Consider the following 23,523-nt stretch of genomic DNA (forward strand, 5'->3'; position numbering starts at 1 on the left):
GAGTAATGGGAGAGCTTCCTTCATGAACGTGGCTGGGTTCGACTCCTCTGGGAGGACAGAGAGGCTTTAATTTCCTTGGCCAGCCATGTGACTCCCTCTTCTGACACAACTTTAAAGCCTGAGTAGGCAACTGGAGTCAGGGATGAAATGTGGTTAATAGGAGATCGGGCAGAGCTGCTAATGATGGATTCTTAGATGTTAGTGATGCTGCCCTCAAAGAGGTCCCGCAAATCTACGTAGTGCTACTGTGAGGTTCTGTGTGAGGTTTTTAACTCTGCAGGTGTGGACACTTCATTATTTTATGAGTCAAATTATATAGGTCTCCCTCTCCCTCACCAGAGACCCCGACACCGCCAAAGCCGACCTACACGAAGGGATGAAAAACGTCGCCGAATGGATGAACATCAGCCGCCTGAAGTTGAACACGGACAAGACAGAAGTCCTCATCCTGGGACCGTCGCCCTCCACATGGGACGACTCCTGGTGGCCCCCGGCCCTGGGCACCGCACCCAAGCCAACGGACCACGCACGCAACTTGGGCGTCATCCTGGACTCCTCCCTATCGATGACCAGACAAGTCAACGCCGTCTACTCATCTTGCTTCCACAACCTCCGCATGCTCCGCAAGATCTTCAAATGGATCCCGACCGAGACCAGGAAGAATGTCACCCAGGCCCTCGTCACCAGCAGACTAGACTACGGAAACACCCTCTACGCCGGTACAACAGCCAAGCTTCAGAAAAGACTTCAGCGTATCCAGAACGCCTCCGCCCGTCTCATCCTGGACGCCCCCCGACGCAGCCACATCTCGAGCCACCTAAGAGACCTGCACTGGCTCCCTGTCAACAAGAGGATCACGTTCAGACTCCTCACCCACACACACAAATCCCTCCACGACCTGGGCCCAAGGTACCTCAACGACCGCCTGACCTTCTACACGCCCACCCGACAGCTACGATCCGCGAACCTCGCCCTCGCCGTCGTCCCTCGCATCCAGAGAGCCACCGCCGGAGGAAGATCCTTCTACTACCTGGCGGCTAAGACATGGAACTCCCTGCCCGTCCACCTGCGGCTGACCCAGGACCACCTCGCCTTCAGGAAACAGCTCAAGACCTGGCTGTTCGAGCAGTAGCAGACCCCCTCCCCCAAGCGCCTTGAGACCCTTCCGGGTGAGTAGTGCGCGATATAAATTCCTTGATTGATTGATTGATTGATTATAAGTCCATATAAGATTAAGACATCACATTTAAAAGAAGATAACATCAATACAACACCTTCTTTAAATTACCACAAGCTGAAACAATTTCGAGATTTTGTATAAAATTACAAAACCCATTGTAGTTTGTACTACATTAGTGCCAAACTTCTTTAAAAACAAAGGTATATACATAGTTAAATATCTCTTGTAATTGGTTTAGTTGGGAGACATATAGTGTTTGGAATGCATGCACACTCTTACACAAGATTAAAATGTGGTACCAATGGTATGAGTGCAATCACTTATGAAGGGTCAAATCGTGGCGTTAAGTGTGTGCATGATAAAGGTATACATGTGATCCTTTGTGCAGAACTTGGTCTGGTCTTTCGGTCTCCATTGCTTTTAAGATTGTATGCATATGAAATTAATTTGCAATAGCTTATAAGGTCCTGGGAGGTGAAACTCCAGTGACTCTGGTCAGGTGAAGCCAAGCTTCCTTCATGCCATCTGCTCCATGCCACCCACCGCTCTCATTGGCATATTCTCCTAAGGAACATGGAAGACAGTCATAGCAGCACACTGGCTGCCCCTCCCGAGGGGCTTTTCGGTACCCAGGCTGGCAGTGCTCAGTGCAGACAGCATGCGGGACCTGTATGCAAGGGGGACACAGAAAGCATTGTTAAACAGTATGAAGGCACTGTATGGCACATGAAGTAGAACAAAGTGCTGCTTTACGCATAAAGGCTGCCATTATCAATTAGTAAAGTGTTCTCGGTGCTTAATTTGAGCCGGTTGGTTCCAGAGCTTGGTATCAGCATTTAATTGTCAACACCGGCGCTCATGACAGTCTGCCACAAGGTGGTACTATCTGGCTTATTTAGAGATGACCACAACAAAAGTTAATTAATAATTAAATATGCATTAAAAATTACTATTACCTTCCCCCCCAAGCCATTCTTATAGCTTTGGGGGACTGAAATAGTCTGAATTGTCACACTTGTAGGAGGTTGATGGTTAGTGGTTGTGTTGTTACTATCATTGGCAGCATGGCAGGGGCAATGAGTGGTACACGCTGTGGTGGCCTCCTGATGAGGGCCCTAGCACATTTTATTTTTACAAATTGAGCACTGATATCTTCTAATACCAGTCTAACCATTAATCCAGGTTGCCGATAGAAGAATTGAACATCTTGTTAGCTGATTGGCCAAACCCAGCTACATAATCTGAATTCTGCGGACATTACTTTTTATGTGCAAGTCCATAGGAGCATATTTACAAGCCCCTTCCACCGCTGTTACGTCACTTTTTGTGAATGTAAATGCACATGTACATAAAAAGTATACCTGTACAAATTCATATAATCATACAAATTCAATAAAATACATTGCTTGGGACAAAAACATATAAAAATTGAGAAAAACATTCAGTACATTAAATTCCAACAACCGACAAACAACTGTGTAAGACTTTAAAGTGCCAAGTGTTTAAAAATAAGTGACCTTCTATTATCTAATCCTATAAATCCCCTTCAGAAGGACATAAGCAAACAAATCTAAGGTACAGATACAAGCTTTTTTTAGAAATTGTTAGAAACGTTAGCTTCTGACAAATGAATGGAATAGAAACCCATGATAAACATAGAATGAGAGCCTGATGAACAGATCTCATCCTTCATTTAGGAAATGAGGGTCTTAATGATATATGACATACATTAAGCAGTTTTAGGCAGGCACACACGATATGCATTAATGTTTCATGTGACCAGCCACACTGTCTACATTCACTGGTTGGCCAGTGTTGTATCCAATTCGGTGTGCCCTCCTTAGTAGGGTACCTACCACAAATGAATAAAAAAATGCATCCCGCATACATACCGGAAAATAAGTAGCCAAATAGGGCTAGAGTCACAAAGTCTGATTAGAATTAATCACTGAGCAAGCATGTTTTTTTACCGCTAAGGCATCTTTATCCGCAATAAATGAGTTAGTCTTAATCTTTTTATTTATGAACTGTTCCAAGATTAGCAATTTAGAAAGATTAGCAATTTATAAAGCACCTGGTTACTCCAGCGGCGTGTCCCCACGCTAAGAATTCTTCCTCCTGGTCAGTAAGCAAATCCCTTTCCGCTACTTGAACACTGATGATCCTGGGATGACCTAAAAAACCAAGGGGCAGATTCACAAGAAACTGACGCTTCTCCGCGTTATAGCAGAGATGCGTCAGTTTGATTGCATCACACAAAAAAAACCTTGCGCCACCATGGATGCGTTGCATTTACAATGCGGAGCACCATGGCGCAAGGATTGACAGATGCGTCGCGCATCTGTTGGTGCAAAGGTCACACATTTCTAGAGTCGTGTCTCAAGCACTACGCAACTCCAGCAATGTTCAGGAAGGCCTATACCTATTGTGCTGCATCACTCCTTACTCCTGCTTAAAGCAGGTGTAAGGTTTTCATGCAGTGGCGTTGTAGAAGTGACACAGTGACATTTTGTAGATTTCACTGTGTCACTTTTACGAGGCTTTCTTTTATCAGAACGCCCACCCTGCATTCATTATACCTGACACAGGTATAATGACAGGTATAATGTGGCGCAGGGCTTTACAACGTGACGCATCTCCCTAGATGCCTCACATTGTAAATGTGTCGCAATGTGACACATTGTTTATGCCGCTGCTGTGTCACAAAAGTGACGCAATGGCGGCGCAAAAGTGTTGCAAGGTGCTTGTAAATCTCCCCCAAGTTTTTAACTTCCTACAGAACAGCACTTCTGAAGGCTGCATCCTAAGATCCAGCGGCAGCTGTTCATTCTTGAGAATACTGACTGCACGCCAAAACTCCGAAAACATGTTAAAATGTAGGATCTCCAAGCGCCAGTATAAACAGAGTGATTTATTTCGCACCTGCAGTTATTTGCTGGGGAGTCAGGATCAGATAAAAATGAGGAGTGCATACATTTAAAAGAATGACACTGTCTCTGGAGGCCGAACTCCAAATGGATTTTGACTTGGCCAATTAACCTAAGAATTCCAAAGACCGATTTACAAGTCTTAATTACTTCTGAATCCAATAATTTTGCATCTTTACCCCTGATGATGGGCAAGCAACATGCAATAGTTGGCGGTACTTTGGCTCCCAAGGCTTTAAGAAGGTGTTCATACGATTGGCAACTCAATGATTTACGTAGAGATTTAAAAGCACACATTAAAGATTATGTTTTTGCCATTAAGACATTAAAATGGCTTGTAAACAAGACTTTATTGTCAAATAAAATGCCAAAATATTTATATGTCTTCACAACCTCGCTTGGCCCATCTCTCGCTATCCAAGATCTAGTATTAAATTTCACTGGGCCAGGCTCCATAGTTTTAGTTTTTCTTAACATTCAGCACCAAGCCATTAGCTAAAACGCAATCATCAAATGCAGCAATTAATCTTTGTAGACCTATTGGAGTTTGGCTCAACAAGAGTGTCATCAGCAAATTGAAGGTATTGGAGATGGACATTAGCAAGTTTAGGAGGATGGGCATTGACAGATTCAACATGCTGCAGCCAGTCTGACATAAAAAGATTAAAAAGGCAGGGGGCAAGTACACAGACTTATTGAAGATCACAGCAAGTTTTGAGTTTCCGGGACAAGCTAAAACCATCGCCCAACTTAACCTAAACCCAAGTATTTGTATAAAGGAGTAGTGTAGCATCAAACTATTTTTGGGGGATACCCCATCCCACAAGTTATTGCCATAATAATAATTATAATAGTACCATGTATAAGTTGCTTTTTTTTCAGCCAGCTCTGTCAATAAAGTAGGGGTCAGTAAATTAGTATATGTAGATTGGCCCTTATGAAATCCTGACTGGTTAATTGGGATTATTCACTGTGATGTTTTCCAATCTTCCAAATCAATCAATGATCGAGAAGCAAAAACATTAGCTTCTACTTTCAATTAAAGCAATCAACCGGTAGTTTTAAGGATTTTTTGCTTTTAAAAATTGGCTGTACAGTGCTTCCTTACCACGACTCTGGAACAATATTCAATGCTAATACCTCATTGAACACAGAAGTCAAAACCTCGGCCCACATGTCAAAGTTGGCACGAAATATAGCGTTACGGAGCCCATTTGGACCAGAAGCCCATTTCGATCTAATCCGGTGCAAAAGCTTAGCTATTTCTTTATTGTTCAAAAATTTCAAATATGGCATCAGATATGGGCTGCTGCCTATCTCTGCAGGTGACTTACTACATTTCACATAATAGTGACTCAGGTCTGAGTAACTTGTGTTAGCAACACTGGGGCCATACAGGTTAGTAATGCACCCTACCCATACCTCCTCCCTAATGTTGACACTATGGGCCTTCTTACCTCCTCTTTCCAATGCATGAATGACATCCCAAAATGCTTTAGCGTTACTGAACTTAGTAGCATTTAATACCCTATGCCCTAGCAATGCTTGATATCATCATTTCGCCAACCAGACTTCCTGTAAATATGACCTTCCCAGGGACCTCAGTTTATCTTTGAGAGAATGATAAGACGGCCAGTATCATTGGTTAATAACTTCCTTAAGCTCTATTAAATGACTGTTTCAATTTAAATAACTTAAATTAATTCTACTTATTAGGGGTGGATATCAGGAGACTCGCTTTTGCGGGATTGTGTGCATAAAATTTCTACACCAGCGATGAAGTGATAATAATTTCACTGTTTGTTTTTCCAAGTGCCACACCAGCCTTTTTAAATTATATTGCAAATGAGCAGTATGTTGAAGCTCATTGGCTTTATGATTATAGCTTATTGGCAGATACAAAGTTAAAACCTGAGGGGTATATTCACAAGAACGCGTGATAACTACTTCATGAGTAGCGTAACGCAACTTTTAATATCGCAGCCCATCGAGGGAAAATAACCCTGTGTCAACGAGGTACTCAAATGTCTGCATTAAAAACAACACCACGCAGCTAAAATGCGAAACGTGAACGCAAAAAAAACATGCGATGAACCCAATCGCGGTACACAAACCAGTCAAATCCCACGTGTCTGACAGGAAAATGCACTATAAAAGCCTCCAAAAAAAGCCAAAAAACAATTCAAACTGAGTAGCAAGATGGATGCACTCGGACCGAGTGCAAAGGACAAGCCAAACACCACAAGGCCCACGGAGGACCAGCCAGGAACCCCGCCTTCTGAGAAGGGCAAGGACAAGAGGAAGATGAAGACGGGGTTCAGTCCGCAGGAAGACCGGACCATCGTCACAGAGGTGACCCAACACCATCAACAACTGTTCAGCACCTCCACTGGCAACCCAAACAGATATATGGCAGGACATCGTAACCAACGTCAATGCAGTCGGAGTGTCGAGGAGGTCAATGGAGGTCAAGAGGCGCTGGCATGATCTGAAAAGGCAGACCAAACATAAGCTCGCCGCCAACAGGGAGGCAGCAACTGCGACTGGAGGTGGGCCTCCAGCGACACAGGAGGAGCTGGATGAGCTGGAGCAAATGGTGGCCACAGTCAGCAGTGAGAAGGTGGTGGCAGGATTGGGGGGCCTGGACACAGCATGATACGACCTGACCCAACAGCAACAGGGTGAGTATCCACCAGGGACGGGGGGCGGGGGGAGATGGGCACAATGGCACTCAGGCACAAGTATGCGTAGCACACTGCACACCCACTATGACCGCGGAACATGTCCCTGATTGGCTTGGCACACTGCAGCATACATAGAAATGCCAAGTAGGCCCCCATCCACAATGTGCACAGAGGGTCCCCCATCACCAATATCACACCCGACCCATGCAAATGAGATGAATCCAGCAAAGCAGCGGCTCTGTGACCCACACTGACAATGCAAGTAACACTGCATGTCCGACAGCATGGCAGCTGCCAAAACAAATAACATGGCCCACGAATCGACATGGTGGTAGCCCAGTGCTGATCACATCCGTAAAGGAGCAGGTCACACTCTGACATATCCACGTGCACCCACAACCCATGCCCTACGAAACACACAGCGGACGAACAATGCACCAGGCCACAAAATCTGTATGAGAGCACATATGAACCAAGTCCAAAGCAAATCAGGCCCCGAAAAGTACACAATTCAAAGGCACCCCGCCTCAAAGGGCGAAGGCTACACGTAATCAGAGCTGCAGGGGCAACTCCACCACAATGCAGCACACACACATAGTAATCACAGAACATCATCAATGACGCCAATGTGGCACAAAGTGCAACACCAGCACCACAGGACAGAGCTCATAGCAGGTTACACTTGTGTGTAGTGACTGGCCACTAACATTTGGCATTGCCCGACACTGTGTGATGACAATGAACGGGTACTACCACACATCCGTCATGTAGTCGAAAAACACACTGCCATCAAATAGCCAGCTCCCTCAAAACATTCATTGTACATTGGCATGCAGTCTGAATGTAAACATCTGAAAATCTGCAACATACATGTGAAACTCTGTTAACCTGCATCTCCCCTTTACATTGCAAAGGGACAAAAAACACCTCCGGCAGAGCACACCACACCTCCCATCAGTGATGAGGAGGAGGACAACCTGCACATATGTCAAGACACCCTACAACCGATAATGGACAGCCTCAGCACCCCACCCCCAGGAACGAGGCAGGCCAGCTGCCTTGCAGTGACCCCACCACCTGCACAGACCACACAGCAGGAAACACACACCACCACGGCTGTCTCCCAGGACCCCCCCGACCAATACATGGAATTCCAACGGCGTGTGTTGGGTTGCCAGGTGGAGTTGGCTGATCAGCTGCGGGTGGGTTTCGAGCTCGTGGGAGCCAAACTCGATGCCATACGTGGGTGTCTGAGTCCCATCAAGGACCACATACAGTCCCTTTTGGACACCCCCTGTACGTACCATGCTCCGCCACAGACCTTGGCTGACCTCGCTGGTGCCATGAACAGAATACAAGAACTGTCTGGTCATACAGGCACCAGAGATGACAGCACAGAGTTGGCACAGCTGCGGAGGTCAATGGAGACCATGGAGCAGATGCATGCTGGAAGAATGTCTGCCACGGCTGGACACCAGCGAGTAGTAGCTGGAAACTTTAATGCACTGCATACTTCATCTTGCCATTGCTGCCACTGACCCTTTCCCAGATGACTGCAGTGGGAACATCGACACACACAGCTCCGACCCCTGATGTGTCTGTGGCACACAGTGATGCTGCCCCATCACCTTCACAGTCTGATGTGTCTGTGGCACACAGTAATGCAGCCATCACCCCGCCACACACACCGGACACATCGGACACACCGGACATAGAACCCGTATCAGGGGAGTGAGTAGGGAATGTGAACTACTGTGTGAGGAAGGAGGCAGTAGCATCCATCACCGCCATATGGCCTGTCCCTGCCTGATCATGACCTATGCATCATTCCCTGGGAAATACCTCCTACTGACCCCCGGAACACTAGGCGACATTCACCGGACCCCGACACGGACTGCCATTTTGTCACCGCTGGACAATTACACAGCAATCCTGCTTCGGACTGCACACTCCCTTTTCCTAATCACTGTGCAATCCCCAAAGGACTCTGGTTGGCCACCACTGGGCTTCCATGTGACGTGGGCTTGGATGGCCATGTACTGCCCCAGTTCCCGCAATCACCTGAATGTGAATAAAATATTCAGAATCACACAGATGTGTCATCACTATGTTCACTCACGTATGGAGGTATGGCATGATGTAGGGACAATGATTGCACATGAAGGTACACCCTGGTAACTGACATCTATGCGCATGTGTATCCCTGAGACACATGGCCAATTGGATGACTGTGAAGGTGAGTACTAGCTGTGTCCCCATTGCACATCAACAACAATCTCACAACCTCAAACGTAGGCACACGTCCATGTGTTGAATAGGGCTGTGTGTAGGACTGACCCAAATGAAAGCAGGCCTGGAGTGGTGCCCTACACCACAAGTGACACCAGAAGTTCATGTTGCATACCTACTCACACACATCTGTGTGGACACATTCTGTTGTGATATATGACATTGCTCCACAAGGTCAGAGGTTGGACACCATGCTCACATTGCTGTAGTCAAGTAAGTGCACATGTCATCCAGCACCTATCCAATAACACTGTCTGGGTCACAGAGGTGGAGCTTGCCAAAGGGACACCCCCCCCATTGCACATGTGTCAGTCAGTTCCTACCTGTGTAGGGAGGAAGCTCATTGTGGCACACAAGTGGAGAATCCAAACACCACAGCTCACAGTCAGACATCAGTGGAGTTGCATAGACTTTATTGGCATGTGCGTGTCAGTACCGATGAGGCAACGGCCACAACAGGCACGGACATGCTTAAGACACTTACACGCAGCATGGGTACATTTCGAGGTTCATGATATGTTGGGGCTAAAATGGGCAACATTCATCACGGATGGCAACGCTCTCAGCCCAACATGCCTTGCAGGGTGAGATATGTTTTTTTTTGCGTCTGCCCATTGCCCTGTGTGAGGGGGCACGACTCACTGCCCATGGGATCGGCATAGTGCTCTGCCTCCGGAGTGCGCCAATTGTCTGCGCTGCTGACGGTGATCAGGTGTGAGGGTCCGACAGGTTCACATGTTGTGCTACATTGCCATGTGTGTGCTCTCCCCCAGCAGTGTGTCCGAATTGGCAATGTTGCCAAACGATGTTGTGTTGCGCCGGGCATGGCCCTGCATCACCTCGCACATGTGTGTGTACACATGCGTTGTTTCACACACATGCATCCAGGGCCCGGATGAAGGCAGACGTGTCCTTTGTTGTGGTGGAATATGTGGTCATTCCCCATGATGCAACAAGTTGTTGGGACATGTGCTGTGGGTGCCAATTGGATGTGGCTGCAGGATCGTAGTTACTCGTCCATGTATGCCAGTGCAGCTTTATGTGCAATGTGTTCCAATAGTACGTCGTTGTCGTGTTCAAGGAACACCAGGGTGAGCCAATCTATTACGAGGTCCAGGCAGGTGTGCTCAGCCCATGCCGTTTCACTGATCCGCAACACAGCCCAATAGGGGAGCGCCTCGATGTGGTCAGTGCACACGAGGAATTGTGCAATCTTTCAAGCACAACTACCAATACATATGCAGTATGTCAGGGCATCCCATGCACGGCTGTTTCAGTTACACTTCTGATCGTGATCCAACAGGGGGTGCAGACATAGGTCATGGTCCAATTCATCACCAGTTGTGTAGCATAGGCAGACATCCATGGGACACTCGAATATGCATGTTCGGCAGTGGAACCAGGGCTGGACGCATGTGTCGTAGGCAATGTGGAAGCTGAGCCGGTAACTGATCCGCAGCACTGCCAGTGGCCGTGCGCCCAGTTAATGCAGCATATGGTCACGGTACTGTTCCATGTGACGGGGGTTATGCATGTGCCTGGTGTGGCCTACCATTGCATTGGTGCGTCTCGTGGAACCGGTACTCTACTGAACTGCGGCAGTTGTGTGGAGGATATGCCACAGCTCTGATCAATGATTCGAATGTGTGTGCAACGTTGGGAAGAGTGGCTTTCTGTTTCCATGTGTGTTAAGGACATCCCATGCAATGGTACCACAGGCAGGAGCTTCTGTGTGTGGGGTGTGGATGAGTTGGATAGTTCATTTGCGGAATGCGTGGTGTGGGAGTCGTCCCCGTCTGCCATGGCATCTCTCTCAGGGTGTTCCAGGCGCATTCTGGTCCAAGGTCAGAGGTGCAGGTGTCCTACCACCTTCTGCATTGTAACAATGGAGCTTTCATCCCTGATGTTTGTCTGACTACAACTTGCGTTTTCGGAATGTGATGTGGCTTTGGCGCTCAGGTTAGGACTCGCCTTGGGCTCATGGTGTATGGATGATGATACACACACACATGTATGTTGGCATGTGGAGCCAGGTGGCCGAGAGGCCTTGCGCTGCTCGTGCAATCTCACTCTGTCTCTCTCCCTCGCTCTCTCCCTCTCTTTCATTTGGTGGGCTTATGGCACACCTTCTTCTCTTGGGTTTGGTCTTCCAGGCTGTGTGCTACGGATTGTCCAGTGAGGGGCCGCTAGGACTCATCCTAAGGGTTGTCTCGGCTTTTGTTTGTATGGTGTTTTCTGGTTGATTGCATTGCTGTTTGACTGTGTCTCCATTTTCTGGTCACGCAGGTCTGTTGATTTTCCTGCTTGTGCGACATCAGGCAAAATGTTTGTATTGGGATTCGTGGTGTTGGTGTGCAGTTTCTTAGTACAGGGTTGGGGGTGGTCCCTGGGGGGGTATTGTGGGCCTGGGTGTGGTGTCGGTGGTTGTTGTGGCCCTCTTGGGTGTCCGGGCTGCATGATGAGTGGCTCCATGGCATCTGTTGCCCTTCCGATGTGGCCCTGGGCTGGTCTCCCTTTTGTGGTGCAGGCTGCCGTCCGACTTAACACCAGGCCAGAGCAGGTGTAGATTTCCTGAAGCTAACGCGCCTTATCGCCGGATTTGTGTTCTTATCACAGATCTGTCTGGTCGTTGTGAATGTTGAGGAGTGGTGTTGTCGCAGCTTTTGGCACGGGAACGCCTACTCTGCATCTCATTAGCGATATTTGCTGGGGTCCTCTGCGGCGATGTTTTTTGCGACTGCTATCGCATGTAAACTGGTGATAATGGCTGTTAGCACCAGCTTGTGAATAGAGTGGTAAATTTATCACAACTTTGGATGCGATAAAGTGCAGTTGATTCAACGATAGCTCCTTGTGAATATGGCCCTGAGGATCATACTAACTTTCAACTCTTGGAATCACCTTGCATTCAACAATTTTTGGGCCCAGCTTATCTTATATCAAAGTATAATTGATAATTGAACCACGTTTTGACTCTTTAAAAATTGGAATTTCCCCTTGATTTACATAAAGATGATTCATTTAGCATAATTAAGCCAAGCTGCTGCAGAGTATCACAGCACATCTTAGCAGGACCTTTGCTTGGCCATTCTAAGGATTTTAATGCAACCAAATGTATATTAAAATCACCAGAGGTGACTAAACAGGCCATTGGATATCGGAGTGCTAACGATTTTACAATATCCCACAAGGTAAACAACAGAGTCATCTTATTACTTTTCCTCGTACTTAAATAGACATCCAGTATTATCATCATATAAAAATATAACTGTAATAAAACACCTTGTATCCATTTTAACTGCAAGTTGATTACTTCTGCCTTTACACTGAGCTACCTCGTAATATAAAATGAAAAAAAAAACCTTTGCGCGACCTTGATTATTAGTTTGCATTGTGGGAGATTAAATTCATTAAAACCAAGCAATGGAGTATCTTGTTCTCTCAATGTTTCCTGAAACATCAGAATTTTTTCAAAAGCTTCTAAAAAATGAAAGTGTATCAGGGTCGGCCAGCAAATGAGCTAAACCAGGGACATTCCAGGTGCATATTCTCAATTGCATATCCTTTCCACTAGTGTTAAGCAAAGTTCAGTGTCCACCAACAGAGTATCCATTTGTAAGGGTTGCTGGGAGCCACGCCCAAGCTTCATATGACATTTTATTTTTAGATACCAATTCCCAGGTGTGAACTCCTTTTAATGAATTTGTAACTAAAATGCCTGTGGTGTTAACTGGGTTATTCAGTGGCCCAATCACACCTCTAAGTAATGGCATAGACTATTTGCAATCAGCTTTTTTTGCAATTTTTGGGACTACTACTACCAATAAAGAGGGACATTTTGTAGGGGTGAGTTTCCTAATCTCAATACCCCACTCCACAAAATACAAAGTGGATTCAAGAATTCTGTTTGGTATTCCATTGGTAGACCAGGTTGTACTAGTGGATTCATAGGCTAAATATGAACAGATAGAAGGACCGTATAGTTAATGAATGATAATTCAGAAATTGTACCCCGATTCAAACTATTGTGTATACCCCTTGATTGATATAAAGGATGCAATGCTAGTTTCAAGGCATTTGAAGATTGATTTTCCAGTGTGACCCCTGAAGATATAGGATGGCTGGGTACAATATCAGAGGAGGGACCACAGGCTAAAAAGTTATTCCGATGTCCTTTATGGGAAAATTATCTCTGAATAGCTCCAGGCCTATTTCCATTAACCAGCATAGACCCAGGCGTTCTCTGCATACCACTATCCTGCGGCACAGGCACAATCCTGTTATTTATAGTTGTTTCAGTCAACATTTGGTGAAGACAAACATCCCTATTGCTTGCCATCTTTTTATCTCCACATTTTGGGAGACTCAATATCTGGGAACTAAACTGGGGATTCAAATGGGTTGCTAGATTATATGCAGGGGGTTTTTCTATACCCATTAAAGTTTGGTCCTGCTGGGTTGCAGCACGGATTTAGATGATATCTCTGAAGATTTCTTAGCCTTGTTCCAGGCCTCCACAACCTAATTCTAGTCCTTTTTGTTAAGGGATGCTGACCTATGGAACCCTCACATAGGCTCATAGAATTTAGGACTTGACTACCCTCAATATTAACATTTTCTTTTAGAATGTGACTTTCATCTTTTTTCTATTTCTAGCCCCAAATCTCCTTCTAACTTCCTGGTATCCACATGTGGAACTTTAGAAGTGCATGAGGGCATAACACTGAGCTTTTTGGAACTTTGTGCTTTCACTAGCAACCCTCCCCCCGAGCCCATATAGGGTGGCATAGGTAACTCTGCCTTTGGTTGTGTGGCCAGTTCTTTTACTTTGTCAAAAAGCGATCCTACTATATTCGGAGGTTCTGAAACATCATCTAAAATATGTGATCACATACACTTAATTAGTTGGTTGTTAACATCAGATTGGGCTCTTATCACCAAGTTAGTTAGATTATGCAGCTTAGTGTCTATACCAGCCACATACACAGCTAAGGTATTCAATAACTCCAACTGGATCTCAAGTTTATTGGAGTGAAAGTTTAAAACTGTTGTTATTGCATCCATTGTCCCCAACAGATTTTGTCATGCTCCGATATCTGATGAATTTTGATGTTTGGGAGAACTTCCTCCCACTGCCGTAGGTACAGCATATTTATCCAACAACGAGAGATCTGCAGAATGTAACAATTTATTTGATCAGCCATCATAAGCCCCTGACCTGGCCCACTAGATTAACTTTGCGAGGAGTTAGAGTTGGTTGTGAATCAGATTATTGACCAATCTCATGAGATACAAGGCTAAACGGATCCATGCCATTGTAATCAATTAATGGCTGGTTAATAGACCCTCCAAAACTCAGATTTCAATGGTGGCTGTCACAGTCCTTTAAATTCTCAGTAGGCATTGGTGGCTTAGATAAACTTTGATTTCACTTAGGCTACTTAGGTGTTTCCTTCCTTGCAGACAACTGGAGGCACGTTTCACTGGCTGGTCGGTTCCTTTGAGAATTCAAAGGCAGAGTTGCTGAACACAGAACTAGCCGAAGAATGTCAAACATCGGCTTGGTCTTTGACTAAAGGGGGAATGCTGAAGCCTGAAATAAGAACTTTATCCAAGATGGTGGATTGACTATGAAATGTTAAAGAAGGTTCCCAATCCATGATAGGACTGGGTTTTTCATGTGAGGCAGTTCCTGTTCGTATTATATATAGGGGCCATTGTTAGGTGCGTAATGCGTTGTGCTATTTTTCATCACATTCACTGGCCCTTGCTTTTATTTTGTCCCAGATATTTGCTCCTAGTTTTTATACATTTCAAGGCATTTTCTTCTTGTCTTGCTCCTAAAGTGAAGAGGAGTTTGGTTCATTGATGTTTATGAAAACAACATACATCATCGATCAAAAGCTGCAAGATTGCCAAGGAGTTTTTTCCCTTGGATGTTTCTCTTGACTGTGCCCATCTTACGTAGGCATATACTATTCTGTGCAGGATGGCTCAAAGACTACTGGGAGTAGTTGCCTCTCCATTTTCTCAAGCAATCAAAAAGGCAACTGAACAGATCTTCACAGGATCCAGCCCCTGGCATCTATTTTGTTGATTTCACACTGTAAATTAACTTTCTCTTGTATTTGTGTTAAATTTTGCAATTTGTTTCAGGATTCAAATGAAGCTACGTTATTTTCATTTTTGCCAAAACAAGCCTACTCCTCTTTGGTTAATGGTACTATGGTACTCATCCCTTGTTGTCCAGTTCAGTTCTAATGACAGATGTTCCCTCTTGAATGAATCTAGTCCTGATAAAGACCCAGGATTTCCTCCACTCCATTCATTCCTCAACAACAACCAAGTTGCTTTATGAGTTAATAAACTGGAGCTAGCAATAGAAACCAGGCAATGGAAAAAGCTAGAGTGCAAATGGAGGAGGAATTCAGAGCAGAAGATAAAGTAAGATACAAATGATCACTCTAAGCCTATGGGAAATCTATTAAAATTACTGAAACCAATTTCTTTCCTATTAGAGTTAATAATACTAAACATGGATTCTGTGATATTTTTCACATACCTAAACTTTTTTTTACTACCAAAAGCCTTTAATATTGGTGTTAAGCTTTTCTTCAAACAAAATACTGTAAAAGTTTCAAGCTGAATATATTACAAGCAACCAGGCTAACTCTGATTGGGCAGCTTCTTTAGACACATTTTCTATACTAGATACAACATTTTCTAAATTTAAAAAAAGCCTCCAAAGGACGGAGCAAGCTAGCTGCAAATCAGGATCTCCTGGGAATCCATGTCCACCTAAGGTGTTGACTAAATTAAATTGAGTTATTTAATCCAGTGGTCAATGCTGTGATTAACAACTTGCAACATTCAGCAACTGTCCCTACTCTTTGGAAGCAGGCAGGGATCAAACTTCTTCTTCAAAGGTTGTGCGCTAATCCTGACACTCTTTCCAATTTTGATTCCATCTTTTTGCTTTCAGCATTTTTTAAGATGCTGGACAAATTGGTTTACACACGATTATCTGAGTATTTAGAGTAAAGCACTCATCACAATCAGGTTTCAGGCCACAATGTAGTATGGATCAAATGAGTGACCTGTGCCGACTACACCAAGTTAATTCTAGCCATAGATAAAACCACTAATGTTTCTGGAGCTTCCTTCAAGAGGTGTTTATCTATGGTTAGTTATTTGATGCAGCAGAGAGATTAAAAGTGTAACTTAAAACCAAGATTCTTGTTTTGGGAAGACCAACAATATTTTGCCAAACCCTCCACTCCCAGATTTGATATGATGAAATCTAGGAATTGAGGGGCTCATCATGATGGCCCTCCACCATCTGACTGGCAATTTCCACAGCCACATTACGATGGCGGGTGGAATCGTTTTGCAAGCGACCGCCCGCCACGCTTCCGCCACAGGCAATCATTACGATTGCCTGGCGGAGGAGACAGATGGAGGTGAATGGTGGCGGTGCCTAGCAGGCACCGTCCGCCAGATCACAATGCTGGCCTCAGCCAGCCTTTCCATGGCGGGGAAACCGCCATGGAAAGGCTAGCGGAAAATGGATTTGGGGGCCCGTTGCACGCCTCCTCTTTGTGGGGGAGGGTGGTGGTGCACTGAGGGGGTACCCATGGCACCCCCCTGCATTTCCCTGCACAAAGTGGCGGGCACCATGTGGTGCCTGCCACGTAGTACAGGGAAATGTACTATGTGTAATTTTTCGCATTGCGAACGGCGCTGCAGCCAGCAGCACCGTTCGCAATGTTAAGGGCACTGGATGTGCCCACTATAGTGGCAGGCGCATCGTAATTAGCTTAGCAGGACCGCCGCCTTACTGGCAGCCGGTCCCAAGCACAGCAAAGATGGCGGGCGGACTCAGTTCCGCCCGCCATTGTAATGACCCCCAAAGGTTGACAACAAATTCTCTTTTCGGTAGCAAATCTTTACTCCCCTAGGCATGTGTTTCTCTTTACTTCCCCCTTCCAAGACATTTTAAGAACTCTGGTATATTTTGGAATTTGTTCCACAATTGACTACATACGCAGCCTTAGCTTAGGTTTACCCAAATTCCTGATTAATAGACTGGAGATGGTACACAATGCTGCTGAACAATTAGCTTTGAGTCTCCCTCACCAGTCCTCTACTTCTCATCATCTCAAACATATACATCGGTTGCCAGTGTATAAGTGCATTTGGTTTAAGACTGTTGTCCAGACACACAGATTATATTAGGACACTGGACCAAAATATTTAAGAGAAAGATTTCAACATTATAAAGCAGGGAGCTAAGAACTAGTATGACCATGCTCTTTAAGCTGCCAACCTTTAAACTGGAAAGTGAGGGAGGTAGATCCTCCTCGTTTTTAGAAGCAAAAGCCAGGGCCTTAGCTACGGGGGCAATTGGGGGCTTGACCAGCCTATTTTAATTGTTGCCCCCTCCCGAATGACCCAGGTAGCTGGTGCAAAAAGTATTGAAAACTTGCTTTATCTAAACAAGCTGCTTTCTCATTTGAACGCATACAATATATTAGAAAAAAAGATCCACTTTGGAACTGGAGGTGTGAGGGTGTTAAGTGCTGCAGCACTCCCAAAGCAACCAGTCTGAAATTCCGAAGATAAATGGGTAATAAAATGCCTTTAGATTTTGTTTTTATTTTGGCCCGTTTGTGTGTTTAAAGACAGAGCTGAATTGGCAGCTGTGACAAATTGCTGCTTATTCATTTAATATGTGACAATTTCACTGGGGTACAGAAAATGCGAAAAGAATGACTGTAGGATGTCATGTTTTATAATACACAACACATTTTAAATACTTGCAAAGGAACGGTACAAATATATCAAAATCTATCACCAGGTATGAAAGCACTTAGGAAGCACATTTTGCTTTGTAATTCTGAAGTGTACTGGTATCAAACATTTTAAAAGATCGAAAACAAATCTTGCTGATGCGCAAACAATTTGTATTATATTGTATTGTATTGTGTTGTATTGTACTGCAGTATTTGTATAGCACTTACTATCCCTTTGAGGGGTAATGGCGCGCTTCCCTTCATGGGCCACAAGCTACGCCATACAGAGTGTGGTTGGAAGGGTGTTATGTTTGTTTTGCGATCCTATGCTAGATGTGTTTCATGTCATGCATTGTTAGACCTGTCAGCCTTAGGGTGGTCTTCTCACAGACTTTTTGCCTGCTTACCTCCTCTTTATGCTGATTTGCTGACCAGTGCTAAACTGCATTTGCTTCTCCCCTAAACATGGTAACACTGGTTTATCCACAATTGGTATATTTTATTTATTTAAAAGTCTCTTGTAAAGTGGTATACCATATATCAGGGGCCTGTAAATTAAATACTACTAGTGGGCCTGCAGCACTGATTGTGCCACCCATACAAGTAGCGTTTCAAACCTGTCTCAGGCCTACCACTCTAGGACCTTTGCGTGCACTTTACTGCCACATCAACTTGAAATTTAAACCCTCTTGCCAAGTTCTAAACTACCATTTTATTACTCATAGTTCATCCCTAAGGTAGGCCCTAGGTAGCCCATAGGGTAGGGTGCTCTATAACTGAGAGGTAGGACATGTACTTTTTACGTTTTGCCTGTCCCGATAGTAAGACACATCTACATTTATCTTTCACCATCCTGAGGTCTACTCCTCTCATAGGTTAACATTGGGAATTCCTTAATACACTTTTAAACAATAATTCCTGATTAGAAAGGAGTAGCTGTATCATGCTTTATGTCTTGGGAATGGTAATGATAACTCTTCTTTAATGGTAAAGCAGAATTTACCATTACTATTTTAGAAATGCTACTTTTAGAAAGTGGTTATTTCTCTGTTCTTACACCATTCTGTGCTTGCAGCCTGTCTCTAATACACACCTGTGGTGGGTCACAGCTTCACTCTGGGCTTTTCATCTAGACAGCCACAAACACAGGAAAGCTAAGTGTTTTCTGAGCAGGAAGAAGCTGAGATTTATAACTGAATGGTCAGTGTCCTGTTCCCACACAAAGGACTGATTACTCCCCACTGATAGTTTGGAGGCATGGCTGCGAGGAAAGGACCTCTGTGCACTTCAAGTCACCCTTCCAAACCAGACACTACTGAGCCTATGAAGAACTTTGCCAGGAAGAAGGACTGCTCTGCTGCTACAAGGACTGCCACTCTGCTGGACTGTTGCTCTGGGAGAACTGTGTTTCTGTTTGATATGCTGCCCTGTTCCCTGCTACCCTCTGCCCTGCTGAGAAAAGGACTGGGCCCAACTCACTTGAACTCAGAGTGTTCCCAAGGGCATGCTGGCTTGTTCTCAGGGACATCAGAGACTTCTTGCAACCCTGCAACAGCCCCTGGACTCTGCCATCTGTGAGTCCTGCCCTGCCAAGTGGTGCCAATCCAGTTCTGAGCCCTCGGAAGAGAGTTTTTCTGAACTGCAACTTTCGACGATGACGCAACGTCGCCATTGCACCAATTCTAACTGGCGCATTTCACCTGACCATGACTCATCGCCCATCTTTAGTGCGGCTCAATGACGATGGATCACCTATGAATCCCGTGGATTGGTGATCATGCATTGCCTTCCTGTTTCTCGCATCTCATTCTTGACTTCGAAGCAGCCCCTAACCAAAGGTACTGTTTCAGCGGGCCAAGGCTGGTCCCTGTATCTGACCCGTGCTCCATCGTGGTCAGCCTGAACTTTTGGATTTATCCTGGTCAAGCACGACCAGATGTCCTGGTTGGTGCTTTAAGACTCTAAACACTATATTTTAAAATATTCTTTAAAAATTCACAAATCCGGTTCTACTTATTGGGTTTTTGCTGTTTTGGTTTTGAATTATTCATAAAATTATTGTATATTTGCTAACCTGGTGTGTAGTCTTATTGTGTTACTGTTTGTTGTGTTGCACAAATACTTTTCACACTGCCTCTTTAGATTAGCATGTCTGCTCTGTGCCAAGCTAGTAGAAGGTGAACACAGGTATTCTTTTATTGTGTATCTGACTTACCTAGACTAGGACTGTGGTTCCTACTTAGACAGGGTGCATACCTCTGCCAGCTAGAGACCCAATTTCTAACATGCATTATGACTACTGAGATGGGGCGGAGCATGTAGCATTGTGGTGGTTACTGTGGTCCGCTGTCCAGTCAGAAATGTGGCATATAGTTGTGGGCCCGTGCTGACATGGTTTGAGGAAGAGAGAAGGGAAGAGATCTGCTGGAATGGGCATTGTTACTATCATCCCATATCTGATTGTCATTGTGAGATGTAAGGAAGCAGCCATAGATATTTGGGACCTACTGTTGTGGGCTAGATTAAAGTCCTCGAATTGACCTGCAGCGTGTGACAGATCTCTTCAGTTATTCCATGCCTGTTCATTTGGTGATGGCTGGTTTATTGGCTGCACAGTAATGATGATGGACAACCCTTATAGCAGATACGTCTTATGTGATTGTGAGAGGTGTAATTTACAGTCGGCTGCAGAATGTAGAGTATTGTGGTATTAGTATTAGTCATTGTAACAGAAGGGAAAGTGTTGGATTGCGGAGGGGTAAAATGTATTATTTCCACTCCAAATTAAAAACAAACAAAATGTCAACAACAAAAATTATTTAAAAAGCAAAATAAAAACATAAATATAAATATTTCAAAACATATTACAATGTTAAATATGTATCACAAATACCAACACATATATTGAATAAAAAATAAAAAATTCAAACAAATATTTTAATTTAGAAGTTATTTGTGAACAAAAACATTAATTATTATATAAATTTTGTTTATTTACTTACTGCCTTATAACACCACACATTCACAACCCACACCTAAATAAATAAAAAATGTACTTCCATAATTAACGTAATTAATAATAATAGAAATATTATTAATTAAAAAATAAATCAAAACACATAAAAATTAACTCCCCACCCTTTGCCCCTAAAATACCCACCAAACAAAAAAAAATTAACAATCGCTCTAATTAATTATCAATTAATTAATTAATAATAATTATCACTTAATTAGTCATTGATTAAAACTAGATTACTTCCCACCCTTTACCCATATAAACCCCACAACCAGCACCTAAAATTAATTACACAATTTCCATATTTAATTTTCAATTAATTTAATATTAACAACTAATTATTAATTAAAAATAAATAACTTCCCACCTTTTACCTTTATAAACCTAAAACCCACACCCCAAAAACATATAATTGAACAATTAATAAAATTGATTATCAATTATTTATTATTTACAATCAACTAATTATTACTTAATTAAAAATAAATTACTTCCAACCCTTTACCCCTATAATCCCTACAACCTGCACCTAAACAAATTACACAATTACCATAATGAATTACCAACTAATTAATTAATATTAACTAACAACCAATTAATAATTAATTACATATAAATTACTTCCCATCCTATACCCCTATAAACCCCACAACCCACACATAAAATTTACCAAAAAATAAATAAAAACACAAATTAACACTATAAAATCTTAGTTAAATAAATATGAATAAATTAAACATAATCATTAATTTATTATAATTAAATTACTTCCCACCCTATTCCCCTATAAACCCACAACCCACTACGGAACTAAAAAACACAAAATATAATTAAAATAAATTTGATAACTACTAAAACATTTAACACACATATTAAAAAACATAAACAATACTTATACAAAAAAACACATCACATACATTTAAAATATATACTAAAATACATAACACTAATTAAAAAAATCGATATTTTAAACAACTATATTTTTGCAAATGATATTAATGACTTCTATATTATTGAAAACCTTAAATTCGATATTCTTGACCACAATATTTTTGCTGTTGATATTTCTGTGTCACAAAGGTGCCGATTATGATCCGGTAGAAAAAATCCCCGTACGACTCGTATCCGGTCTTTTTACCGTACGAATCGTACAAGTTCCGTATGAACTGGCAATCACGATTCGCATGGTAAAAAGTCCATACGAACCGCATTCGGAATCATTCCCCACACGTCCTCGGGTCGGAAAATGTGTCTGACACGTCCTCGGACGATTTACCGTACAAACGTGAAAAGTCAAGTCCGACCGAGGAATCACGATCCCACCCGTGCGTCCGAACTCACAACCGTATGGTAAAAACACCGTCCGAACCGAACTCCCATTGCAACCATGGAGATATGTGCCCGCATACGCGCCAAACACTCCCCCCAGCATCCATACGTTCGAGTCGTACTCCCCGTTAATGTACACCCCCCCCCTGTATGTACACCCGTGTACGTGTCGAACCCCCACCCGTGTATGTACACCCCAGTACGATCGAGTCGTACCCCCACCCCTGTACGTGTCGTACCACCGTGTACCCACACCCCAGTACGTTCGAGTCCTACCCCCACCCCTGTACGTGTCGTACCACCGTGTACCCACACCCCAGTACGTTCGAGTCCTACCCCCACCCCTGTACGTGTCGTACCACCGTGTACCCACACCCCAGTACGTTCGAGTCGTACCCCCACCCCTGTACGTGTCCTACCCCCGTGTACCCACACCCCAGTACGTTCGAGTCGTACCCCCACCCCTGTACATGTCGTACCACCGTGTACCCACACCCCAGTACGTTCGAGTCATACCCCCACCCCTGTACGTGTCGTACCACCGTGTACCCACACCCCAGTACGTTCGAGTCCTACCCCCACCCCTGTACGTGTCGTACCACCGTGTACCCACACCCCAGTATGTTCGAGTCGTACCCCCACCCCTGTACGTGTCGTACCCCCGTGTACCTACACCCCAGTACGTTCGAGTCGTACCCCCACCCCTGTACGTGTCCTACCCCCGTGTACCCACACCCCAGTACGTTCGAGTCGTACCCCCACCCCTGTACGTGTCGTACCACCGTGTACCCACACCCCAGTAAGTTCGAGTCGTACCCCCACCCCTGTACGTGTCGTACCACCGTGTACCCACACCCCAGTACGTTCGAGTCCTACCCCCACCCCTGTACGTGTCGTACCACCGTGTACCCACACCCCAGTACGTTCGAGTCGTACCCCCACCCCTGTACGTGTCATACCCCCGTGTACCTACACCCCAGTACGTTCGAGTCGTACCCCCACCCCTGTACGTGTCCTACCCCCGTGTACCCACACCCCAGTACGTTCGAGTCGTACCCCCACCCCTGTATGTGTCGTACCACCGTGTACCCACACCCCAGTACGTTCGAGTCCTACCCCCACCCCTGTACGTGTCGTACCACCGTGTACCCACACCCCAGTACGTTCGAGTCGTACCCCCACCCCTGTACGTGTCATACCCCCGTGTACCTACACCCCAGTACGTTCGAGTCGTACCCCCACCCCTGTACGTGTCCTACCCCCGTGTACCCACACCGCAGTACGTTCGAGTCGTACCCCCACCCCT

General features: G+C 44.6%; 1 protein-coding gene across 1 annotated transcript in view; it reads right to left on the minus strand.

Moving 5' to 3' along the window:
• LOC146822191 (vomeronasal type-2 receptor 26-like) overlaps positions 1–23,523 on the minus strand; it is a 73,128-nt gene that overhangs the window by 24,678 nt on the left and 24,927 nt on the right. The window contains exon 2 of the mRNA XM_085609980.1: positions 1,724–1,847. Coding sequence (XP_085466106.1) covers positions 1,724–1,847 — 124 coding nt within the window. The remainder of the gene's footprint in view (positions 1–1,723; positions 1,848–23,523) is intronic.

The sequence above is a fragment of the Triturus cristatus genome, chromosome 6, assembly GCF_964204655.1.
Source record: "Triturus cristatus chromosome 6, aTriCri1.1, whole genome shotgun sequence".
Classification (NCBI taxonomy): domain Eukaryota; kingdom Metazoa; phylum Chordata; class Amphibia; order Caudata; family Salamandridae; genus Triturus; species Triturus cristatus.